This window comes from Nicotiana tabacum, chromosome 2, assembly GCF_000715075.1.
Source record: "Nicotiana tabacum cultivar K326 chromosome 2, ASM71507v2, whole genome shotgun sequence".
Classification (NCBI taxonomy): Eukaryota; Viridiplantae; Streptophyta; class Magnoliopsida; order Solanales; family Solanaceae; genus Nicotiana; species Nicotiana tabacum.
In genome coordinates, this window is record NC_134081.1 from 118,250,554 (window position 1) to 118,271,056 (window position 20,503).

At 34.5% G+C, this 20,503-nt stretch overlaps 1 protein-coding gene across 2 annotated transcripts; it reads right to left on the bottom strand.

Moving 5' to 3' along the window:
* Positions 1-850: 850 nt before the first annotated feature.
* LOC107830032 (long chain acyl-CoA synthetase 8) lies at positions 851-9,389 on the bottom strand. Of its 2 annotated transcripts, none has more exons than XM_016657513.2 (12): positions 9,226-9,389; positions 7,494-8,101; positions 7,320-7,400; positions 6,958-7,218; positions 6,328-6,459; positions 6,061-6,234; positions 5,712-5,941; positions 5,421-5,538; positions 2,950-3,081; positions 2,727-2,861; positions 2,251-2,457; positions 851-1,366 (listed from the first exon to the last, which is right to left on the bottom strand). In XM_016657513.2, exons 2-12 carry the CDS (start codon positions 8,040-8,042, stop codon positions 1,202-1,204), a joined length of 2,184 nt encoding a protein of 727 aa, XP_016512999.2. In that variant the 5' UTR covers positions 8,043-8,101; positions 9,226-9,389; the 3' UTR covers positions 851-1,201. The 2 variants fall into 2 exon arrangements, with proteins under 2 accessions (XP_016512999.2, XP_075094400.1); XM_075238299.1 differs by lacking the exon at positions 9,226-9,389 and adding an exon at positions 8,379-9,168.
* Between the last annotated feature and the right edge of the window lie 11,114 nt (positions 9,390-20,503).

Below are 20,503 nucleotides of genomic sequence, written 5' to 3' on the forward strand. Positions count from 1 at the left end.
TTAAGGGATAGTTTAATACATTTATACAATGATGTCACTTATTAGGTAATTACAGGTAAATATCTTAACAACCATTAATTGATAGTTTGTTAAAAATGATTGCTGACCTGCAACCACAAATACTAATTAGTAGCTGATCGTTTAGATTTGTTTTAGCTGTCCTCCATTTGATATGGTAATATGCTTGTTAAAAAGACTAATCCGACTAGTATTTAGCGTTTCGTGAATGAGGTCATACCAATTTATTTTAGGAAACTTAAAAAAGAATTTAAGAAAGCTAGGAGAGGATCAGTCCTCGTTTACGAAAAATAAAAATAATAGTCAATCAAACCCTCCAAATTAATTGAGGATACCAGCAATAATGATTAGCCTCGCAGATAAATACAATGATAATACTAAAAAGTGAATGGTATTCTACCATCAATACTGAAAGCTTATATATTTCCCTTACAAAATCAAAAGGAAAATCAATACCAAACAATCTAAAGAGCCTCAAACACTTATAAAAGACAAAAAGATCGAATATGTCCTACTTTGTTTGATAGGAAAAACACAAGATGATTTAAGATGGAAGAAGGAAAAGCAAGCCTAGAAGCACATTTTATGACCAATGTTTAAACTAGTTCCAAGGGTAGAATGGATCTATTTGTTTATCCTATACGTTTAAGTGGATATATTAGAGACAAAAAAAAAGTAAATTAGAATTAAATAAAATGATTTTAGATAGTCCTACATTAAGAAATAATAGAGAGAACGGGAACAACTAACTAAATTTACTTCTATCTGAGATATGATTAACAAAGATACTAAATTTGCTTCTATCTGAGATATGATTAACAAAGATACTACCTTTATACCTCTTAACTGATAGAGGGAGCAGATTTTCATTTACCTCACTGAAAAGCTCAATCTACTCAATACAACAAAACTTTATCAAGCTTTCCTGCCGCAAAATTAAATCTGGTGAGTTTTGCCTTTTTACGCTTAGTACAAAATCCAGTATACCTCATTCCTTAAAGGAAGAAGCATATGGACAATATGTATAAACAGCTTTGACATTAATACAACAGCAAACTGAGACAAGTAATTGTGCATCAACAGGAAAATTTGTGCTTATCTTGGGAAGGACCATAGTTTAACTCATCAACAGATATATAAATCTGCAAAATGGGGCATGACTTGGCAGGGAATTAAAAATGATTCACTGATACATCTTTTCTAGCTCATTCTTATATCGAGCCTTCAGGGGTTCTCGCTTCAATTTCAGAGCTGCAGTAACCAATCCAGACTCGGGAGTCCAAGACTCTGGTATTAACTTGATCTTTGCAGGAAGCTCAAACTTGTCCAATTTTGCAGCTTTTGCTACCTGCATATCAGTCGTTTATAAAACCAAAACTTCCAACATACGAGGAAAATAATTTTGACATAGACATCCATTCACTCTGTTTCACCTTGCTCAATAAGAGACTCCATCTCTCACACACATATACACACACCTTATTACTTACATGAGAACAAAGGTAAACTGCTATTGGGAGAAAACTTTCACTCATTATTTGCACAGCCTAGAATAGATCAGCAGCAGAGGCTGGCAACCTTAACTTCTTAATTAGCTTGTGTACCCTGGATATTCTACGGAAACAAGAGCAAGGACAATTTTTACTTCTGAGAGATGGGATATCATCCCAACCAAACAAGGGGAATTTAATTCCATAGAGGGGAAGGCAAGGTGAGCCATTGTGGCAGGGTCTGAACTCTGGGTTACTTGTCAAGGCTGAAATGGTAATCACTAATGGCTGGAATATGGTTAGTAAGGGAGAGCAAGAGGTGGTAAAGGTCGGTTATTTCTTTCTTTTTGTTTAAGTTAAAACATTAACTTTTCTATTTCTTTTTGATGTTTTCTAGTTTTTTCTTTCTTGTTATTTTCTTGGATTCTCTTCCCACTTTTCTGTTCTTTTTAACATATACACAAATTTGGATTCCTTTTAAAGTTAGCAATTGATTCTACATAACTATTCATCACTTGGACTTTGAGACTAGCACTAAAATTTGGAGGAAACGTGTTTTGTTTTTTTTAGCATTTCAAAACTTCGCCGAATTATGTCATCATATTCCTTTCATGTTATCCACAGTCAGCATAACATTCATTTATCATACATAATGCATTTTCAGAATAAAGAAAGACCAATATTTTTGCCAAATTAATACATTACGGTGATTACAAATTGATTCCATGGAAAGGAAACGAACCTTTGAAAGCGATTGCTTGATCTCGTTGACTGCTTCTACTTTGTCGCACAGTTCGGAAAAATCTTTGTGCTGGATGCCATATTCCTGAGCCCATTTCTCAAGCACCGGGCGTGAAGGGACAACTAAAGCTACACAATAATTGTGGAAGGGGTCCGCATAAACCATTATGCTCTCCACATAATTGCTTGATAGAAGTGCTGCCTCAACCTGTGAGTTGAGCATCAATTTATCTGGTTATTACCCGAAGTCAAGACCCAAGGATAAAAAGAAAAGGCCCATGTATGATATATTATTTTCGTCTCCGCTTCTGCCACGTATTGTACAGTTTCATGATCATGAACGGATAAAGGCTAAGTTACAGGCCAAAACTCTAATATCATATCCAATCATAGGATGAAGCGACGAATCTATTAGGAACTGGTTATGCTGCTAAGGGAAACATCAGATTCCGTGTGAATAAAAGAAATTGTGAATACCTTTCCAAGTGAGATATACTCCCCGTGCTGAAGCTTAACAATATCTTTCTTTCTATCAATAATTTCAAGGCATCCATCAGGATGAAACTTTCCAATGTCACCAGTGTAGAACCAGCGCATGCCTCTCTCATCGACCTGTATCAGAGATATTAGCAGCGTATAAAATTTGCAATATACAGAATTCCTCTATTTGTACAAGCAAAATCTCACAACGCAAAACTACCTTATAAACCTCATTGGTTTTGGCCTCATTGTTGAAGTAACCAGCAGTAATGCTGCACCCACCAACAACTACTTCTCCCCGAGGCATAGGCTTGTCAGCTATTGTGTAACCTCCTTCTTCCCAAGTAACAAGCTGCATGGTTTAACACAAGGCTTCACATAAGAAACCCACATGCAGTACCACAAAAAACAGCTAACTCCTTTGTATTTAGCAAGAAAACCATCATCAGGAAAGAAAATAAAGAAATGGGAACAGCCACTATCACTTTCTTGCTATAATGTCTGATTGAAGCTAGTTCTATCCATTTGTCTATTTCCCTTTAATAGGCTACCATGGAAGTCTCCAGATAGGAAAACCACTCTGACAACATTTGAAACTTGAAACTTCATTGAAAGCAAATTTTCGGAGAAACTGTGTGAAAACAATAACCGATCTTATAAACTTATAAGCCATCCGAAGATTCAACGACATTGGAAGGACTGCCAAATTGTATGCCTTAACCATCTAACAAGCCAAGTGCATGTGTTAATTAAGTTCTTGGAACAACTATGCATAAGATCTTACTTACAACATGAGAATATATTTTCCCCCAAAACAACTAAGACTAAATTGATTTTTTAAGACGTTCCAAAATTCTCAACAGAGTACCAAAAAAACTATATACAGTGCATATCGGCCCAAATTTGAACTTCACAGAAATTTCTTAACTGCCACATTAGGTTCCACACTGATGCAGCGCATTGTCAGAGCTGATGTGTACTTATAATACATAAATACTACAAACACGAAAAGTAGAAGCAAAGCTTTGAAATTAGCCACTATCAAAAACTAGTTGCATGAAAACTCAGCTTTATTGTGAAATATATAGCTCCCATGAAGAGCCAATGGAACCACTATCTCATGTTCATGGAAAAGCAGCCAACGCTCCCATCTGTGCCTAGTTGTCAAAAGAAAACCTAGACAATTTCCTGCATTGAACAATTATCCAACACGCAATGACCCACTCCCAAGGGCCTAGTGGAAAGTAGTTCAATAACCTTGTAAGGACCCTAAATTAAGCCATTTCGGAGCGGTCGACCAGTTTAAGTTGGGTTCCAGATTCAACTTATCAACCATGAAAACACGGCGCTAATCAGTTTAGCTCTTAGTTACATTGGAAAAAAGAACTAAACTCATGGAGTACTTTTTTCCCGGTTTTGTTTCTGACAAGCTGAGGTAGTTCTATCAAGCATCAACAATCAGTACCAAGAAGGTACTGCAGAAGAACTAAAATACTCCAACCCTCCAATATATAAGCCGCCACTTCATCCATTATAAGAGTAGAATATTATTTTTGACTTTTGTATTCCCAAATACTAAGTAAAAATTAAAGTAATGGCTGAGAAGTTAGGTTGCTGGAGTTTAAATCTAAACAGTTAAGTTAATTTGAATCTTGAAGCTTGTGAAAATTGTATGAATAATAGTATTATTAGTGAACTAGTGTCAACATTATTGGTTGTTTTAATATAAAAACACTGTTATATAGATAAGGACAGAACAACTACTAAATAGATAACATTTTCAGTATCATACAAGTACTAAATAGATAACCTTTTCAATATCACACGAGTTAGCAGTACTGCTGTCTCAGGAAAGATAGTAATAGGCTGAAGGCGCTAAAGGTAGCCTAGGAAAATGATCCGAACTCAGAAGGCAACAAAAAGTTTATGTATTTCAAAACTTCGGATGGGGGGAATGGGCAAGGCTTTAGGACTCGGTGGTTGAAGGGATGTTCTTTGCAGAGTCGACAGTTGGGATCATTGTAGTGGGATATTTACGCTGGTGCGTGCTGGCCAAGTGGAGCATTTTACAGAAACATGTACCGTTTGGTGTATGAAAGGCTGCAATAGCGATGTCCTCTTTAGTTTCTCCTGGTTTTTCTCCCTCGTTATGCCTTTTCCTTGTCTGGTTTGTTGTTTCTCAGAAAAATCATAAGTTGAGAAAGAAGAGAAAAATAAAAATAAGGAGGTTAAGAAACAGAAATATGTCTTGTACATTTCTAAATCACTAACTTTTTTGTATGGCTTATTAGCAGTTTTCTTTTTTCTCTTCTCCACAGATGACTTATAAGTTATAGAATCAAAGCACAGGTTCTTTTGCCAGAAATTTGGCGAAGATTGATAAAATTATCTTCAAATTCTTATGGCATATAACAAAAGATGGTAAAAGCACACCAAAAGTATGGCATCTTTAAAAACCTGGGAAGATCTTAGGATTGTCAAGCAATATAAACAGAAGGAAAAGGTAGAAACTAACAGATGAAGTTAAAATTACATATTAAGGGGGTTTTTTTTTGTTTTTTTTTGCTGCAAGACTTCCCAAGTTGTATCTATTCAAAACAATTACCTAACATAGCTTCACAAAGATTTTTCATAAATGACTGAATGCAGCTGGTGTTCTCAAATCGATTTGTCACAACAAAGTAACCATACCTTTATGTAGCTACAAGGAAGAGGTGGACCAACACGCCCAACAGAAGGATCATCCCACTCAGAGAAAGCAGCTCCAGCAAATGTCTCCGTCAATCCATACCCTTGACCAATAGGAGCTCTGCAGCAATTGTTCGCAAATTTCTAAAGTTAAAAAGACTTGCCACACTTGGAAAAACATACGGCCATACTAAGAGCAGTTATTGAGCTAAAAAGAAAGCAAACTTATCATTGCAAACATGTAGAACATATTCAGAAAATATACAGACCATCATTAGGAGTGAGAAGAATTACCCCATACAGATGTTGATAAATCTTTGAGTATCTCCTGACAGAGGAGCACCACCGCAGAGCATGAAACGGATATCTCCTCCAAGCACTGCCCTTACCTTTTTAAATATAACAATATCCCATATTTGTTTCTCTAGACCCCAAGCTCCAAAGCAGCTACCTTCGATAGCAGCCAATCGACGCTTAAAGGCAATGTTGAAAAGTTTCTTAGCAGAACCTCCCTTCTCCTCAACCTAGAGTCATGAAAAATATAAACAAAAGATTAGTCTCCATTGAATCTTTTGAAGCCCTATACTAAACTAAGTATGCTCTTTCTCATTGAGATCTTAAGAATGGAAGGTACAGTGATAACCTTCTTCATAACACCATCCCTAACACGATCCAGAATGGCTGGAACTGCTGCCATTAAAGTAGGCTTTAAAGCTGTAGCATCTCCCTGGGTCCCCTTCTTGATTTTGTTAGAAGTGTCTGTCAATGTGAGAGCTGAGCCATAACCAATAGAAGCACCTGCAGTCAGCATTACAGTCTGCAGAACAAGAATCACTTAGAACTGTACTAATCTTCATTTTATAGGTAAAACACAATGAAGCAAATTAAAGATAAACTCCTAAGGAATTACCTCAGCAGCCAACTCAAAGACGTGAGCTAAAGGGAGGTAAGCCAAATAGACATCACTGCTTCCAATTTTTGGAATCACACCCATAACACCAGCTGCAGTGGCTACAATGTTGCCATGAGTTATCATAACACCCTATAGGACATAGATAAGAGAATAATTACGAGCAGTACTCCTTTTCCTAATGAAAAAGATAAAATACACAATAAGTCAGTTGGTTTAAACCAAAAGTAAAATAGACAACGAGCATCAGTGGAGGGATAGACATCGAGGAAGGCACAGTGCAATCTAGACTACGAGTGTGGATAAGTTACAGTAAGCCAAAATACTCTGTTTTTCTTTCTCTTTATGTGTTGGATCTTCTGTAGCATGATCTGACGACATCTCATCCTGGATAACTTTTTGAATTTACAAATTTTCAGTGCATTGATCACCAAGCTAAATGGATTCACAATCCCATAAGTTTTTTAATAGCTTAGGTTATCTTAACCCTTAAATAACAAGAATGCTTCAGCCACTAGGGAAGCTATAAGAAACATCCCACGAGAACCATCTAGAAGCATACTCAACGGTTATATTTTTTTCCTTGCATGCACATCGGAAAAAATGAATTAATAGAAAGTGGGGTCAAACCTTAGGTAAGCCTGTACTGCCACTGGTATACATGATCACAGCAGTATCTTTCTTGGCAGGCAGTCTTGGCTGAATAGAACCATTTTTACCCAGATTTTCAATTTCTGAGAAAGATGACACCCTCCAGCTGCCAATATTTGTGGAATCTGTCACTGTCTCGTCTTCAAAATAGATGACATTCTTGATGGTTTCCAGGCTAGAACTAACAGCAGCCAACTTTTTCAGTTGCTTGGCATCACATATCAACGTAGATGCTTGAGTCTGTCAATGGCCACAGATGAATTCAAATCATCACGTCATATGACGCCTCGAATAGATGAAGAAACAATGCATGCACAGACTAAAAAATAAAGCTGCCCCACCTCATTGAGTGAATATATAAGTGCATCATCGCCCAAAGAAGCATAAATGGTAACAACAGTAATATTCTGCCGGAAGCATCCCTGAATAAAATAATTTGATCATCAAAACTGTTGGATCTCACAGTAATTAAGAACACGAAGATAAGGGACTGGTTTAGCATACTACTTGAATACCTGAAAGGCAATGAGCCACTCCGCACGACTTTCTGCGAAGATAGCAGCACGAGTCTCCACATCATGACCCAACTTAACAAGACCAGAGGCAAAGTTGCAAGCACGATCAAATACTTGTCCATAACTCTCCCACTGATACTCCCCCAAGTGAAGTTTCTCAAACTTCCTTCCATCACTTGCAGTTACAAAGTCCCTGCTAACTAGTTTTCTAGTTCCAAGACAGCGTTCACTAGAATATTTTTTACAAGACTGCTCAAATAGAGCTGCCACAGTTGTAGCCCCTTCCCAAGGAACTTCAACTAATCCGGCTGACTTAGCATTGCGCATTGCAAGACCTGCCTCACCACCAACTTGAACCGGAACTCCTCTCTGTTTCCCCTTCTTCTTCCCCATTAGTACCATGGACAGTAATATTGGTATAATAATGGCAATAATAACTGCACCAGCAACCCCAGACGGCCCGTAACTTTTGAAGTTGGAGATATAATCATTGCTGGCCAGTCTCTCCAGTGTACTCATATATGGATTACTTCCCTCAGAATCTTCCATCTTATATGCCACACAGTTCTATGTTTCTGAAGTGACTTCTTAAAAGAACAAACCAATACCTAAGACATGATACATAGATCAGTATATTGACTTTAATCTGAACACAACATAGGATAAAATTAACAAGGCATTTGGCCAACGAAAGGCCAAGAAAGGAGTGCCCCTGAACCTAAACCTAATAATGGAATGAATATGGCATCCTTTGTCCTAAAGTATACACGAAAGGAATGGCCAAAGACTTGAACCCATAGATGCGAGAAAAGATTCTCATATCACAAATCGAGATCTATAATATAATCACCACGAATACTAGGAAATGCAAAAAAGTGAACTTACAAATGGAGAGAACTCCCCAAAATAATGGCCCAAAACACAGTATCACAACACTGAATCCTCAGCCTCTAACTCATTAATCTTAGCCATCTGGATGTTATTAGAGAAAAATCATGTACAAACTATGCTTTTCAGTTTCTAGAAGCAAACAAGACATGTTTGAAAATGAAAAGTTCAAACACCATTACCCATATTGACCACCCATTAACACTAAATAGTCCCTCAACCGTCTGCATTATCCCTGAATATTTCACCATTGAGAATCCCAAAAATACTACGTACTCGGACGAAAAAATAAATCACGGGGGAATATTGAAATTTTCTCAACTCTAACCCGGTAACAACAATAAAAAACACTCAAATGTGGTAACATTTTATATGCAGACAGTATAAAGATTTTTTTACAATATTGGTTATTTAATAATCACATACAAAAAATAAATCATGCAAGGTAAGGATGCATACATCAGACCCAACGTGGTCAAGCCCTTTCCAGAACCTCGCGAATAGGGCTGACCTTACAATCAAATAAATGAAATTATCGAATTATTAGAACGAGTAGATGACCTGACAGTGTAAACATCTTTACACAATCACTGTATGTAGCTAAATCCAATCATGAATATACAAAAGAACAATCACTATATATAGCTTAGATCCAATCACAAATATAGAAAGAAAAAAAAAAAAGAACAAATCATTGCTTGTGAAAATAAACAACTCAAAAGTTCCAATCAATTCACTAAAATGAAAACAATCGCTAAATTGCAGAGCTCAAAATCATGCGATCTAGATCGAACTTATCAATTGATAGTACTATTAAATAGTGAAATTGAAAAAATTAAGTTACCAAGAGGGAACGTGTTATGGATTGGGGAAGTCCGAGTGAAACTCACTTTCCCGTTTTTTTATGGTGGTGGGAAAAAGGCTCAGTCATGCAATGAGCGTCAACTTTCCAGAACAACATATGCCATATATAGTGTAGATTGCAAGCAAACTATTCCTGTATTTGCTCTATGAGGCCGGTAATTTTTTATACTTTGAAACTAAAACCCCTATACATCACATGAAAGTTCTCCGGGTAACTTCATTCTCAGAACTCGAACCCGATACCTCTAGAATAAGGGTGAAAGTGCTTACCATCCAAAGACGGAGTTAGGATATAAGTTTTGAACTTGTTATCAAACTCATAACTTTGTTTTAATTAAGGGCAAAATAGAAAATTGGTCGATCGATTAAAATTAATTATATTTGCTAGGCAAAAAGTATATAAAATATATATTATTCTTTTACTTGTATACCATACCAAAAATACATTTTCGCTTTTACTTGTACATTTTAGCAAATTAAGAAAAAGATAATTTTTTTTTTCTGTTTTACCCTTATGATTAACTACTCATTTTCCAAATCATTTCTCGAGACTTTTTGAAATGCTATTATTATTAGAGTTATATGGTAAAATATATACTACAGTTATTATTTATTAAGGAGCGTGTAAAATCAAAAATGAACAATTAAAAGTGAACGGATTGAGTATATGTTATAATACACATAAATAAAAAATATATACATTTTATCAGTTGGAGTATTATTTTTTAGAGCGGCTAAAAATATATATTTTTATTTAATTAATGGATTCATGATTAGATATTTATCTATATTTAATAAATTTCTTAATACAAATATAAAATCAAAGTAAAAGTTAATGGGTTCTGAACCCGTAGATAATATAACTCCGCCTATTTTATCACCTTATCACAGCCATTGGTGTTTGTACAATATTATGCAATAGTAGGTTCGGCTTTTGCATAATAGCATAACAAAATTTAAAATAAAATCAATAAAAAAGTTTGTATTAACTTCTAATAAATTATTATATAAAGGTAACATTGAATAAAGTAATTGTCTACAACTTAATTTCAAAAGTAGGACCGTGACAATGCCTGTTGAGGAAGGTTCATGGGAAGAAAGTGTGAGTAATAAAAAGTATGTGGTCTTATGTTCATTTAAGGACGTAGTCAAAGGACAATTAGTGCAAAACTTTTGCTTTCGTGAAGCAATTGATCTGCAACTGCGTTACTGGTGCTCATGCTTTTAACAACGAAAATGGAGTACTTTAATTTTCTAAATAAATTTACTCCGTACTTAGAAATTATTAAAATTAGAAAAGAATCTTTTTATTAAAGTGACAAAATGAATATGAGGGAGCATGAGCCAGGAGCCCTCGAATATAATGGAGTAATTTTGGTGGAATGGATATCATTTATTCACCCTTAGGCTAAAAGTTGTAAAATAGTGCTAAAATTGTTACGTATGAATCGGAACTTATCCCACAAGAAATTTTGTTATCTTAGTACCGTTATAATTACTTCTTAGGCCTACTCCTTTCCCTTGCGGATTTGCGAAGGGAAAGGGGTAGGTCTAACAAGTATTGAGGAGAGGTTATTAGGCAGGACATATCATTGTTTCAACTTATCGAGAATATGATCCACGATAGGAAGGTGTAGAGGTCGAGGATTAGGGTTGTAAGTTGACAGTTAATAGTGAGCCTTTCTAGCCGCATCTGAATCGGCATCCCTATCCATATGTTTATGCGCAGGGGCATCCAAATCCGAATCTGTAGAATCTATTGGGGAATCCCCATCCGCACCCGAATTGGCTAAATCTAGTATAGTGGGTCTTGTTCCGATGCGGGAAGGCTTCCACTCCAGTTGACCTCTCTTGTTTCCATCCCACCGTGAGAAGGTAGAGAGCAAAACCAACCCAGCAAACAACTATTACTATGCCCCTAGCTTCGACCGCGACTGCTCGTCGCTTCTGGCCGCCTTATTCCGTCACCCGAGATCCAAGTCAGCACCGGCAAAGATCTCTTGATTCCTCGCGGCCGGGCGCACTTTACAAATAAGAAGAGGGGCAATGAGAGCAGAGAAAGAAAGCTAATCCCAGTTTGCCGAGGGAGCAACCCCATTTTTCACCTTGAATTGGTCAAAATATGCGGAATTTCTTACTTTTCGCCCTAAGCAGGATCCAAAGACGTTTAAGTCCAGTTCCAATCTGGATATAAAAGTTAGTACCGTTATAATTACTTCTTAGGCCTACTCCTTTCCCTTGCGGATTTGCGAAGGGAAAGGGGTAGGTCTAACAAGTATTGAGGAGAGGTTATTAGGCAGGACATATCATTGTTTCAACTTATCGAGAATATGATCCACGATAGGAAGGTGTAGAGGTCGAGGATTAGGGTTGTAAGTTGACAGTTAATAGTGTGTTCCTCCTAGGCTTACCAGTAGTACTAAGACTATTTTTGTATTATCTTACTCATGGTTAGGGGTGGCAAACGGGCGGGCCGGGTCCGATATGGAACGGGTCAAAAATGGGTAATGAAAAAATGACTAAATTATCCAACCCGACCCATATTTAATTCGGATAAAAAACGGGTTAACCGCCCAACAATATGGGTAACCATATTATCCTTGGATTCTTGAATATGGTCACTTGTGGGAGAATTCTTAGTCTCTCAAACTTGAGTAACCCCCAATTTGAGGCTTTACAAATGTAAAAGTTAAACCCATTAGTTATCCAATGATTATCTATTAGTTATCCAATTTCTAAATGGATAATATGGTTCTTATCTATATTTGACCAATTTTTAAAAAGTTCATTATCCAACCCATTTTTAATGGATAATACGGGTGGTTAATTATTTTTTTTTAACCATTGTGCCACCCCTAATCATGGTTCTTTATTATTACATGTTGTATTTGTTGTTGTTGTTATTGTTATTGTTGTTGTGTCATTCATACTCGTCACCATAATACATTGTTGTTACCTTTATTTACTACTTGATTGCTTTATCTTATCTTTATTGTTCCTTGAGCCGAGTGTCTATCGGAAACATCATCTCTATCTTTATAAGGTAGGGATAAGGTTTGCGTACACACTACCCTTCCTACACCCTATTTATAAAATTTTATTGAGTTTATTGTTGTTATTGTTGTAGGACTATTATAGTTATGATCGTTATCTATCGAGGCTTCGATTGTCGGTTCCCCTGTTGTCATATCACCAACTTTCTTAATCTTTCGGCACTAGACAAGCACCAGCCCCTGTATATAAAAAGAAAAAATTATGATAGAGAGTGATTTTTTTTTTTTTAAATAAACTTATGTAAAGCGAATTTGAATTTTGTCGGAGCCTTAATATTAAATACGAAAAATCTAAAATCCTTGGGAATTGATGCCGATCTGACAATTCTTAAAAGTAGGCATGTTATTGCTTCAGCTTACCAAGAATATGACCCACGATAGGAAGGCGTAGAGGTCGAGAATTAGAGTTGTAGGTTGACAGTTAGTAGTGTGTTCCTCCTAAGCCTACTAGTATTACTAAGACTATTTTTGTATTATCTTAATCATGGTTAGGGGTGGCAAGCGGACGAGTCGGGTCGGGTCGGATATGGGACGAGTAAAAAATGGATAATGAAAAAATGTCTAAATTATCCGACCCGATACATATTTAATACGGATAAAAAATGAGTTAATTATCGGACAATATGGGTAACCATATTATCCATAACTTTTTGAATATGATCACTTTTGGGATAATTCCTAGTCTCCCAAACTTGAGGAACCCCCAATTTGAGGTTTTACAAATGTAAATGTTAAACCCATTGGTTATGGTTATCTATTTTCTAAACGGATAATATGGTTCATATCCATATTTGATCCGTTTTTAAAAAGTTCATTATCCAACCCATTTTTTAATAGATAATATGGTTGGTTAATTATTTTCTTTAACCATTTTGCCACCCCTAGTCATGGTTCTTTATTATTACATGTTGTGTTTGTTGTTGTTGTTACATTGTTGTTGTTGTTATTGTTGTTGTGTCATTCACGTTAGTCACCATAATATATTGTTGTTAACTTTGTTTACTACTTGGTTGCTTTATCTTATCTCTTCTGTTACTTAAGCCGATGGTCTATCGAAAATAGTCTCTCTATCTTTATAAGATAGAGGTAAGGTCTGTCTACCCTTCCCACATCTTATTTATGAAATTTCACTGAATTTATTGATATAGGACTGTTATAATTACTATTTATAATTACTATCGCTACTTACGAGGCTTCGATTGTTGGTTCCCCTATTGTCATGTCACCAACTTTCTTGATCTTCCGGTACTGGACAACCACTAGCCCCTATATATGTATGGTCTTATGACTAACGAAGACATGTATTTTGGAAAGAAAAAATTATGATAGAGAGTGATTTTAAAAAAAAATAAACTTATGTAAAGTGAATTTAAATTTTGTCGGAGCCTTAATATTAAATACGGAAAATCCAAAATCCTTAGGAATTGATGCCAATTTGACAATTCTTAAAAGCAGGGGAATAAAGTACTGACACCCGCCAAAAGGCCCGTACCCGAATTTATTTCAGGCAATAAATTGGACCACGTGGCCTATTGTCTATTGTGGGAATTAATTAACTGAACGACACCGTTTGTCAGTCGGAATTGTCCCTATGACGCCGTTTTGGCTGCCAGATCGAGAAGGAGAAGGTTCCCTCTGTTCTTCACCTATCAGAAATTCAACAACTAAAGCGTCTCTCTTGCAAAAACGTAAGTCGTGACGAATTAAAAAAAAAATGCATAATTACTTTTGCAATGTGGAATGGGTTTCAAATTTAAATTTCTTGAAGTTGTTAAGTTTTGTTTCGTTCTAATCAAACTGTCTTTGTCGTTTAGTTTTGATTACAATTTGAACATCTTTATATCAGTATCGTTTGTTATTATATTTTTATTGTTATAATAAATGACGGTTATACACGTATAATACTGTTTGATATTTAAATATATTTTAATTATTATAGATAAAAATTATTTAATTTTTTGTCTTTTTTAATGTTACGCATAAAAGATAAGAACATTATTCAAATTTAAAATCAAAAAATATGTATATTTTAATAATTAAAAATAAATGAAGCTAATACATTGTTAATACATCCATAACTAAACATACAAAAATTAAAACTTTAAGGCACACATTTTAAAGCGATTTAAAAAATAATTTATTTCAAAATTAATGGAAGAACATCTTGTTTTATAGATTCTAATATATAATACTTGAATTAATAAAGATTTATGTCCAACTTTCAGCGAAAGATATGTGCAGATAGGGGTGTTCAAATAAAATCGAAAAAACGATCCGAATCGATAAACCGAGTCAAACCGATTTAATAAATCGATAATCACTTGGTTTGGTTTGGTTTGGATTTAAATTTTAAAAAATCGATAATATTTGGTTTGATTTGGTATTAAATCCTAAAAAAATCGGATCAAACCGAACCAAACCGATAATATATACATATTTAAAATATATATGTGTGTATGCACACCCGCACGTGTCTTTTATTTTATAATATTAATTGAATTTTCTCTATCTTTTTTATAATTTTGGCTCATCCCAAATCAATTACTAATACAAACAAGTAGAGCAGAAAACCCCTGGCACATTTGTCCTCCATCACATTTAAGTTTAAGATAAAATAAAATTTTGTGTTATGGAGGTAAAAAGAAAAGCCAAAACCCTAGTTAAAAAGCAAATTGTCAAAATCATATCAACAAAGCTAAAGCTAGTCTCATTTTTCAGCAAGTGAACAATACTATTTCAAGTTCTTCTTAGTTTTTGCCGTCAATAATGGCAGCCCCAGTAAGAAGTAAGAACTACTACTCCAATTTTAACTTTTCAATATATTTTTCAATGTGTTTGCCACAAAGAAAAAAATAGAGAAATTGAGTATTTTGATTTTTAATTGATTGTAGTTATTATCCTCTAAACGAGCTTTTTACATGCTCTATATCCCTTCTCTAATTCTTTCCGCTTTGAAAATCAATTTTATCCTTGGTAGTTTTCTATTATGAAATGTTAGTATTCTAAATTTTGTTTTCTATTGCAGACTTGCAAAAGATAATGCTTCCTTTTTTCACATCAATATATATATGAAGTTTCTGCCCTCTTAATTGATAAAAAAAAAAAAAAAGCTCTATATTTAAAAATATTGCCTAATTGAAGAACTATTTGTAGATGACACCAATTTAGTCACATGCTCCTTACCTTTTGCTTTCATGTATCTTATTTTTTATTTTTTTATTTTTTTTAATCTCACTTATATCTTTCTTTGCATTATAAACTATATCTTTAAAAATCGGAAAAAAATCGAAAAACCGAACCATACCGATAAAACCGATAAAATTTATATTGTATTGCTTTGGTTTGGTTTGAATATTAAAAAAACCGCCTTAGTTGATTTGGTTTAGTTTTAAGCAAGTCAAACCGAACCACGAACACCATTGTGTGCAGATATTAAAATATTAGATATTACGAATGATAGAAACTTCTATACAATAGAATGAAAATATACAAGCATATCTAATATGTCCAGAATTTAATGCGGAATTTTTACTCGTTGCTTATAAATTTTGGCTTCTATTGTATATTCTCATGATAAAGGAATAATCATTTAATTCAAAATCACAATTTCCCTAGAGAGCTAGGCATTTGCTTTGTTATTTGAAACGGAAAAAAAAAAAAGAAAAGAAAAGAAAAAGGTAAACACTTTATTTTAGATGTTGTGTGAATATAATGTAGCTCAAAATTCAAATTGGACTTTCCCTAACCATAGAGAGTCCGAATATATTGGGATATATGGATAAACGGTACATACACTCATAATTTAGCCATTATTAAAGTAGATCCCATCATTTATAAGGTGTCATTTTTGGCCCGTTTAACTTTAAACCTCAATATATCACTTTACTTTTTGATCCATTTTATTATAAGAAATTTTTACATGATAGATCAATTATTAGGAATTATATACAATAATAACAAATCCTTTTAAATATTATAGGATTAGCAGATCTAATAAGAAATATAGCATGTTGGAAATATAGTAGCAATCATAGTTGTAAATTGTAACGTCTGTATCCACTAATTAAGGGATAAGTACCAAGTGAAAATTTTCATCTTTTCTCTATCTTCTTTAAATAACCACTGAAAAATCGTCTTTTAATTTATTTCTCATCCATAATTCTCTATCATGTATGTTTCTCACCTTCTCTCTGGTTTCTCTTTATTCTTTCATCATATGTGAAAAAGTTTTTATAGATAAACTCTGCTTCATAATTGCTACCAAATCCGGGCTGTAAAAAAAGTGCCTTCAATAATTTTTTTTTTGCTATTCAAAAGTAAATCAAGCTGGTAGACCAGGCTCCAAAGAACTAATTAACAAACTACATATATACCATTTTTATACCTAACATAAGTAAATGTTAACTAAGTTCAAGAGAACGTACATACCAATTTTATACCAAGCACAATTAAATAAATAGAATATACCACATATTTGAAGACAAAGTACATAAAATTTTTATACCTAACACGATCAAATAAATAAAATATACCATTTATTTTGAAGATAAAATACGTAAAACTTTTATACCGAAATATAATTAAATATACAGAAGATACCATGTATTTTAATTGTGTCTAGGCATAAAAATGGTATGTACTTCGTCTTCAAAATACATGGTATGTTTTTGTTTATTCAATTTGTTTAGGTATAAAAATGGTATGTACTATATACTTGATTAAAATTTACTTGGTTACGTACTTACGTATACTACTTGGGTGTCGAGTTTGGGTGTGAAATGAAAGATATGGGAGTACATATGTACATATAATAGACAAATATATATGTATAATTGTTATGCCCCATATTTTTATACGTGAAAGTACGTCGTAAGTCAATTGATGTAAGCTTGAAAATGAGATCCTCTTTGAAAGTATATAAAGTGATTTAATGATGTTACGTCCCATTTTCGCAAGCCTTTAGGAGTTATTATTGGGGGACAAATATTTCTAAGGGGACACGTTGTTACACCCCGTATTTCAGACGTCACTGTCATTATAGGATTATCTAATGTAAGCTCAAAAATGACGAAATCCTTCTACAAGGATAAGAAAGGTTTACCGAAATATTAAGTAAGTTGAGATGAATATGAGACTTGTTAATCATGATTTAAATGAGTTTAAAGTCATTATATGACTATATATGATGTTTGGATATGAAATATAAAGTTTGAAAAAAATCGAATTAAAGTTGCAAAAACACCGACTAAGGATTTGCCTTGTAACAAAGATTTTTGAGCAATAGATTTCATGTGCTATATGGGGTCTTTTTGGGACACATTATATATCAAATTGAAGGTCGTTCATACAACGTGCGGATAAAAAGATATAAGCATCTAAAGAAGGAATGCGAGGGTGCCAAGTAGCACCTTTTTTATTTTTTTAAAAAAGGGATATTTACATCCCTTATCTCGTCTTTTTCTCCATTTTTCCAGAGAGCACGAGCAAATAACACCCCTAGATTTACCCTTACGCTCTCTACAAGAGCTTCAAATAAGATTATCATCCCGGGTACGAAATCAAGAAGCGATAACATTAAAACGATCCCTACGACGTAAGTATTGCTATATCGCCTCTATTTTTCTCTGTAGTTTGAGTTTTGGAAAGTATTTAATAGTTAAGAATATGCCTACTTTATATATTTAAGCTTTTAAATATCAAGAAAGGTTGATAAATCATTTCCTAATAGTTAGAACTCACGGAACGGTGATCGAAAGCCGTGAGTTCGAGTTATTTGACTTGTAGTGGACTGTTTTGTGGGCTGTTTCGTGTTGCTTTTGGTATGTCTATTTTGCTATTGTTTAATGGAGAAGAAATAATATGGAGAAACACCACATAATGGCAAAATAGTGGATTAGTCATTTTTTGTAATATTTTCGGGGTGTTCGACGCTACTATAGTTGTCGTTTTGGGTATGAAGCGATTGGGGTATGTTGGGATGTTGTAAGCTATATATAACATGGATCTCGACTTGAATCCACTGTATGAGGTAATTATATTGTGTCCTTTCATATGCTTAGGGTTATCTTGATGTTGATTAAGTTAAATGGATGGACTAGACATGAACTAGTGAAATAAAGTTGTTAATCGAGGATAATTGGAGTTGTGGATTATTTTATTTGTTATAAATATATGGTGTAAGGCTGGAATCATTGATTAATGACTTCATTATCTTGTTAATGATACTAGTAAGTTAAAGTAACAAGTCTATAAGGGGTGATATGGGGTATACAGATTCCAATTGGGCTTGTAGCTCGTCGTGAAGTGGTTGTGACTTGTTGTTATATGGTGTTTTGTTATTGATAATTATGTATTGCTGGATTTATCTGGTCATTGTTGTTGGTGTATGATATTGGAGGAGGCTCTTGTTACATGGTAAATGCTGCCCAAATTTACATAAACGAGCTACTAGTTTAAGTTACGGACTTAGCCTTTACTCAACACTGATTTTGAATCTCCTTATGTTATGGTAGATTGAGTTGAGTTGTTTGAAGAATTGCTTGGAATGTATTAAGGACTCAATGGAGTTAAGGTATGTTAAGGATATCCATTCTTTCCTTTTGGAATGATCCATATGATACAAACGAAACGTGCAAACGCGGAACTTTCATAAATGACTATATTCATGTAAGTACTAGGGGTGCATATGTTCTTGATTCCCCATGTGTCATATTATTATATCTTTTGTTCATGTGTATCAGAAAAATACGTAAGTTGCTAAAGTTTATCCAAAGGCATATTGATCTTATGACAATCCGAGAAATCTTACTGACTTACTTCATTATGCATTGCATTAATTTATACATGTACATTGACCCATGACCAGATGGCATTATATATGCGTATATTATATGTATATGTGATATGAAAAAAGATTATGGCGTTATATACATACCACCACCTGATCAACTGGTATACGTTGATGATTTCGCCCACAGTAGCTGAGATGATATGATGGGATGCCCTCAGAGGCTCGATGATGTTATGTACGCATATACCTATGCATGGTATGTCATTTATACGCACATGCATGACATTATAAATTTTTCATGATTCACAGAGCTATTCAGAATTATAGGTTGAGTTCTTTACTCTATGTTTCTTTCATGTCTTTTACATACTACTGTCATGCCTTACATACTCGGTACTTTATTTGTACTGATATCCCTTTTGCCTGGGGACGTTGTGTTTCATGCCCGCATGTCCCGATAGACAGGTTGGGAGTCCTCCTAGTAGGCTATCAGCCCAGCGAAAGGTGTTGGTGCACTCCACTTGCTCCGGAGTTGCCTATCTGGTCAGTATGATTTGGACATATATTGATTGGTATGACGGGGCCATATCTCGAACTTTATGACATTTATGTACTCGTAGAGGCTTGTAGACATATGTCATGTATATGGATACTTGTATGGCCTTGTCGGTCTATGTTTTGATTATACAAATGATCATGTCGGACTTATAGATAATCATGCCGGCCTGATAGGCCCGTATGTCGTATGCATAAGCTTTTATATCATGTTGGGTCATCCAATGTTGAGTATTCTCTAATGTTTCATTCTAGTTATCTCATGATGGCCTTCCCGGTTCATTTACCCATGATAGTATGATAAGAAAGATACGTTACGTTGGTACTCGGTTGAGTTAGGCACCGAGTGCCCGTCGCGGCCCTACGATTTGGATCGTGACAAAAATATACTTAATACATATTGTACTATTTATTAAGAGGTTGATGTGGAAAAGAATATGGGAGAAATTAAAAATAATTTATGGGCGAGGGGAATGATGTGTTTGCAATGAATATGATTAGGAGATGATGGCAGGAAATTAAAGGAGATAAAATTGAAGTCCTAATTTTTTGGAGGGATTTTTGCGATAGGAAATTGCGACATTCTTGGAGCATTAATAGGATGCCAACTTATTTTTAGGTTTCTACTACTTATGTAAATAATACACTGTCACCATTGAAATATACTTAATAGTGCTAGGATTTTGTATATATATTTTTAAATTGTGATACTTATGAAAGTTTCCCTTATTATAATGATAACAAGCAAAATACAATTATTCTTAATTCAATGTATGTTAAGTCCATAAAATATTCCAAGAGTTTGGCCAAACAATCAAGGGTATTAGGATTTCGGATGATCTTAATTGTGCAAAATTTAG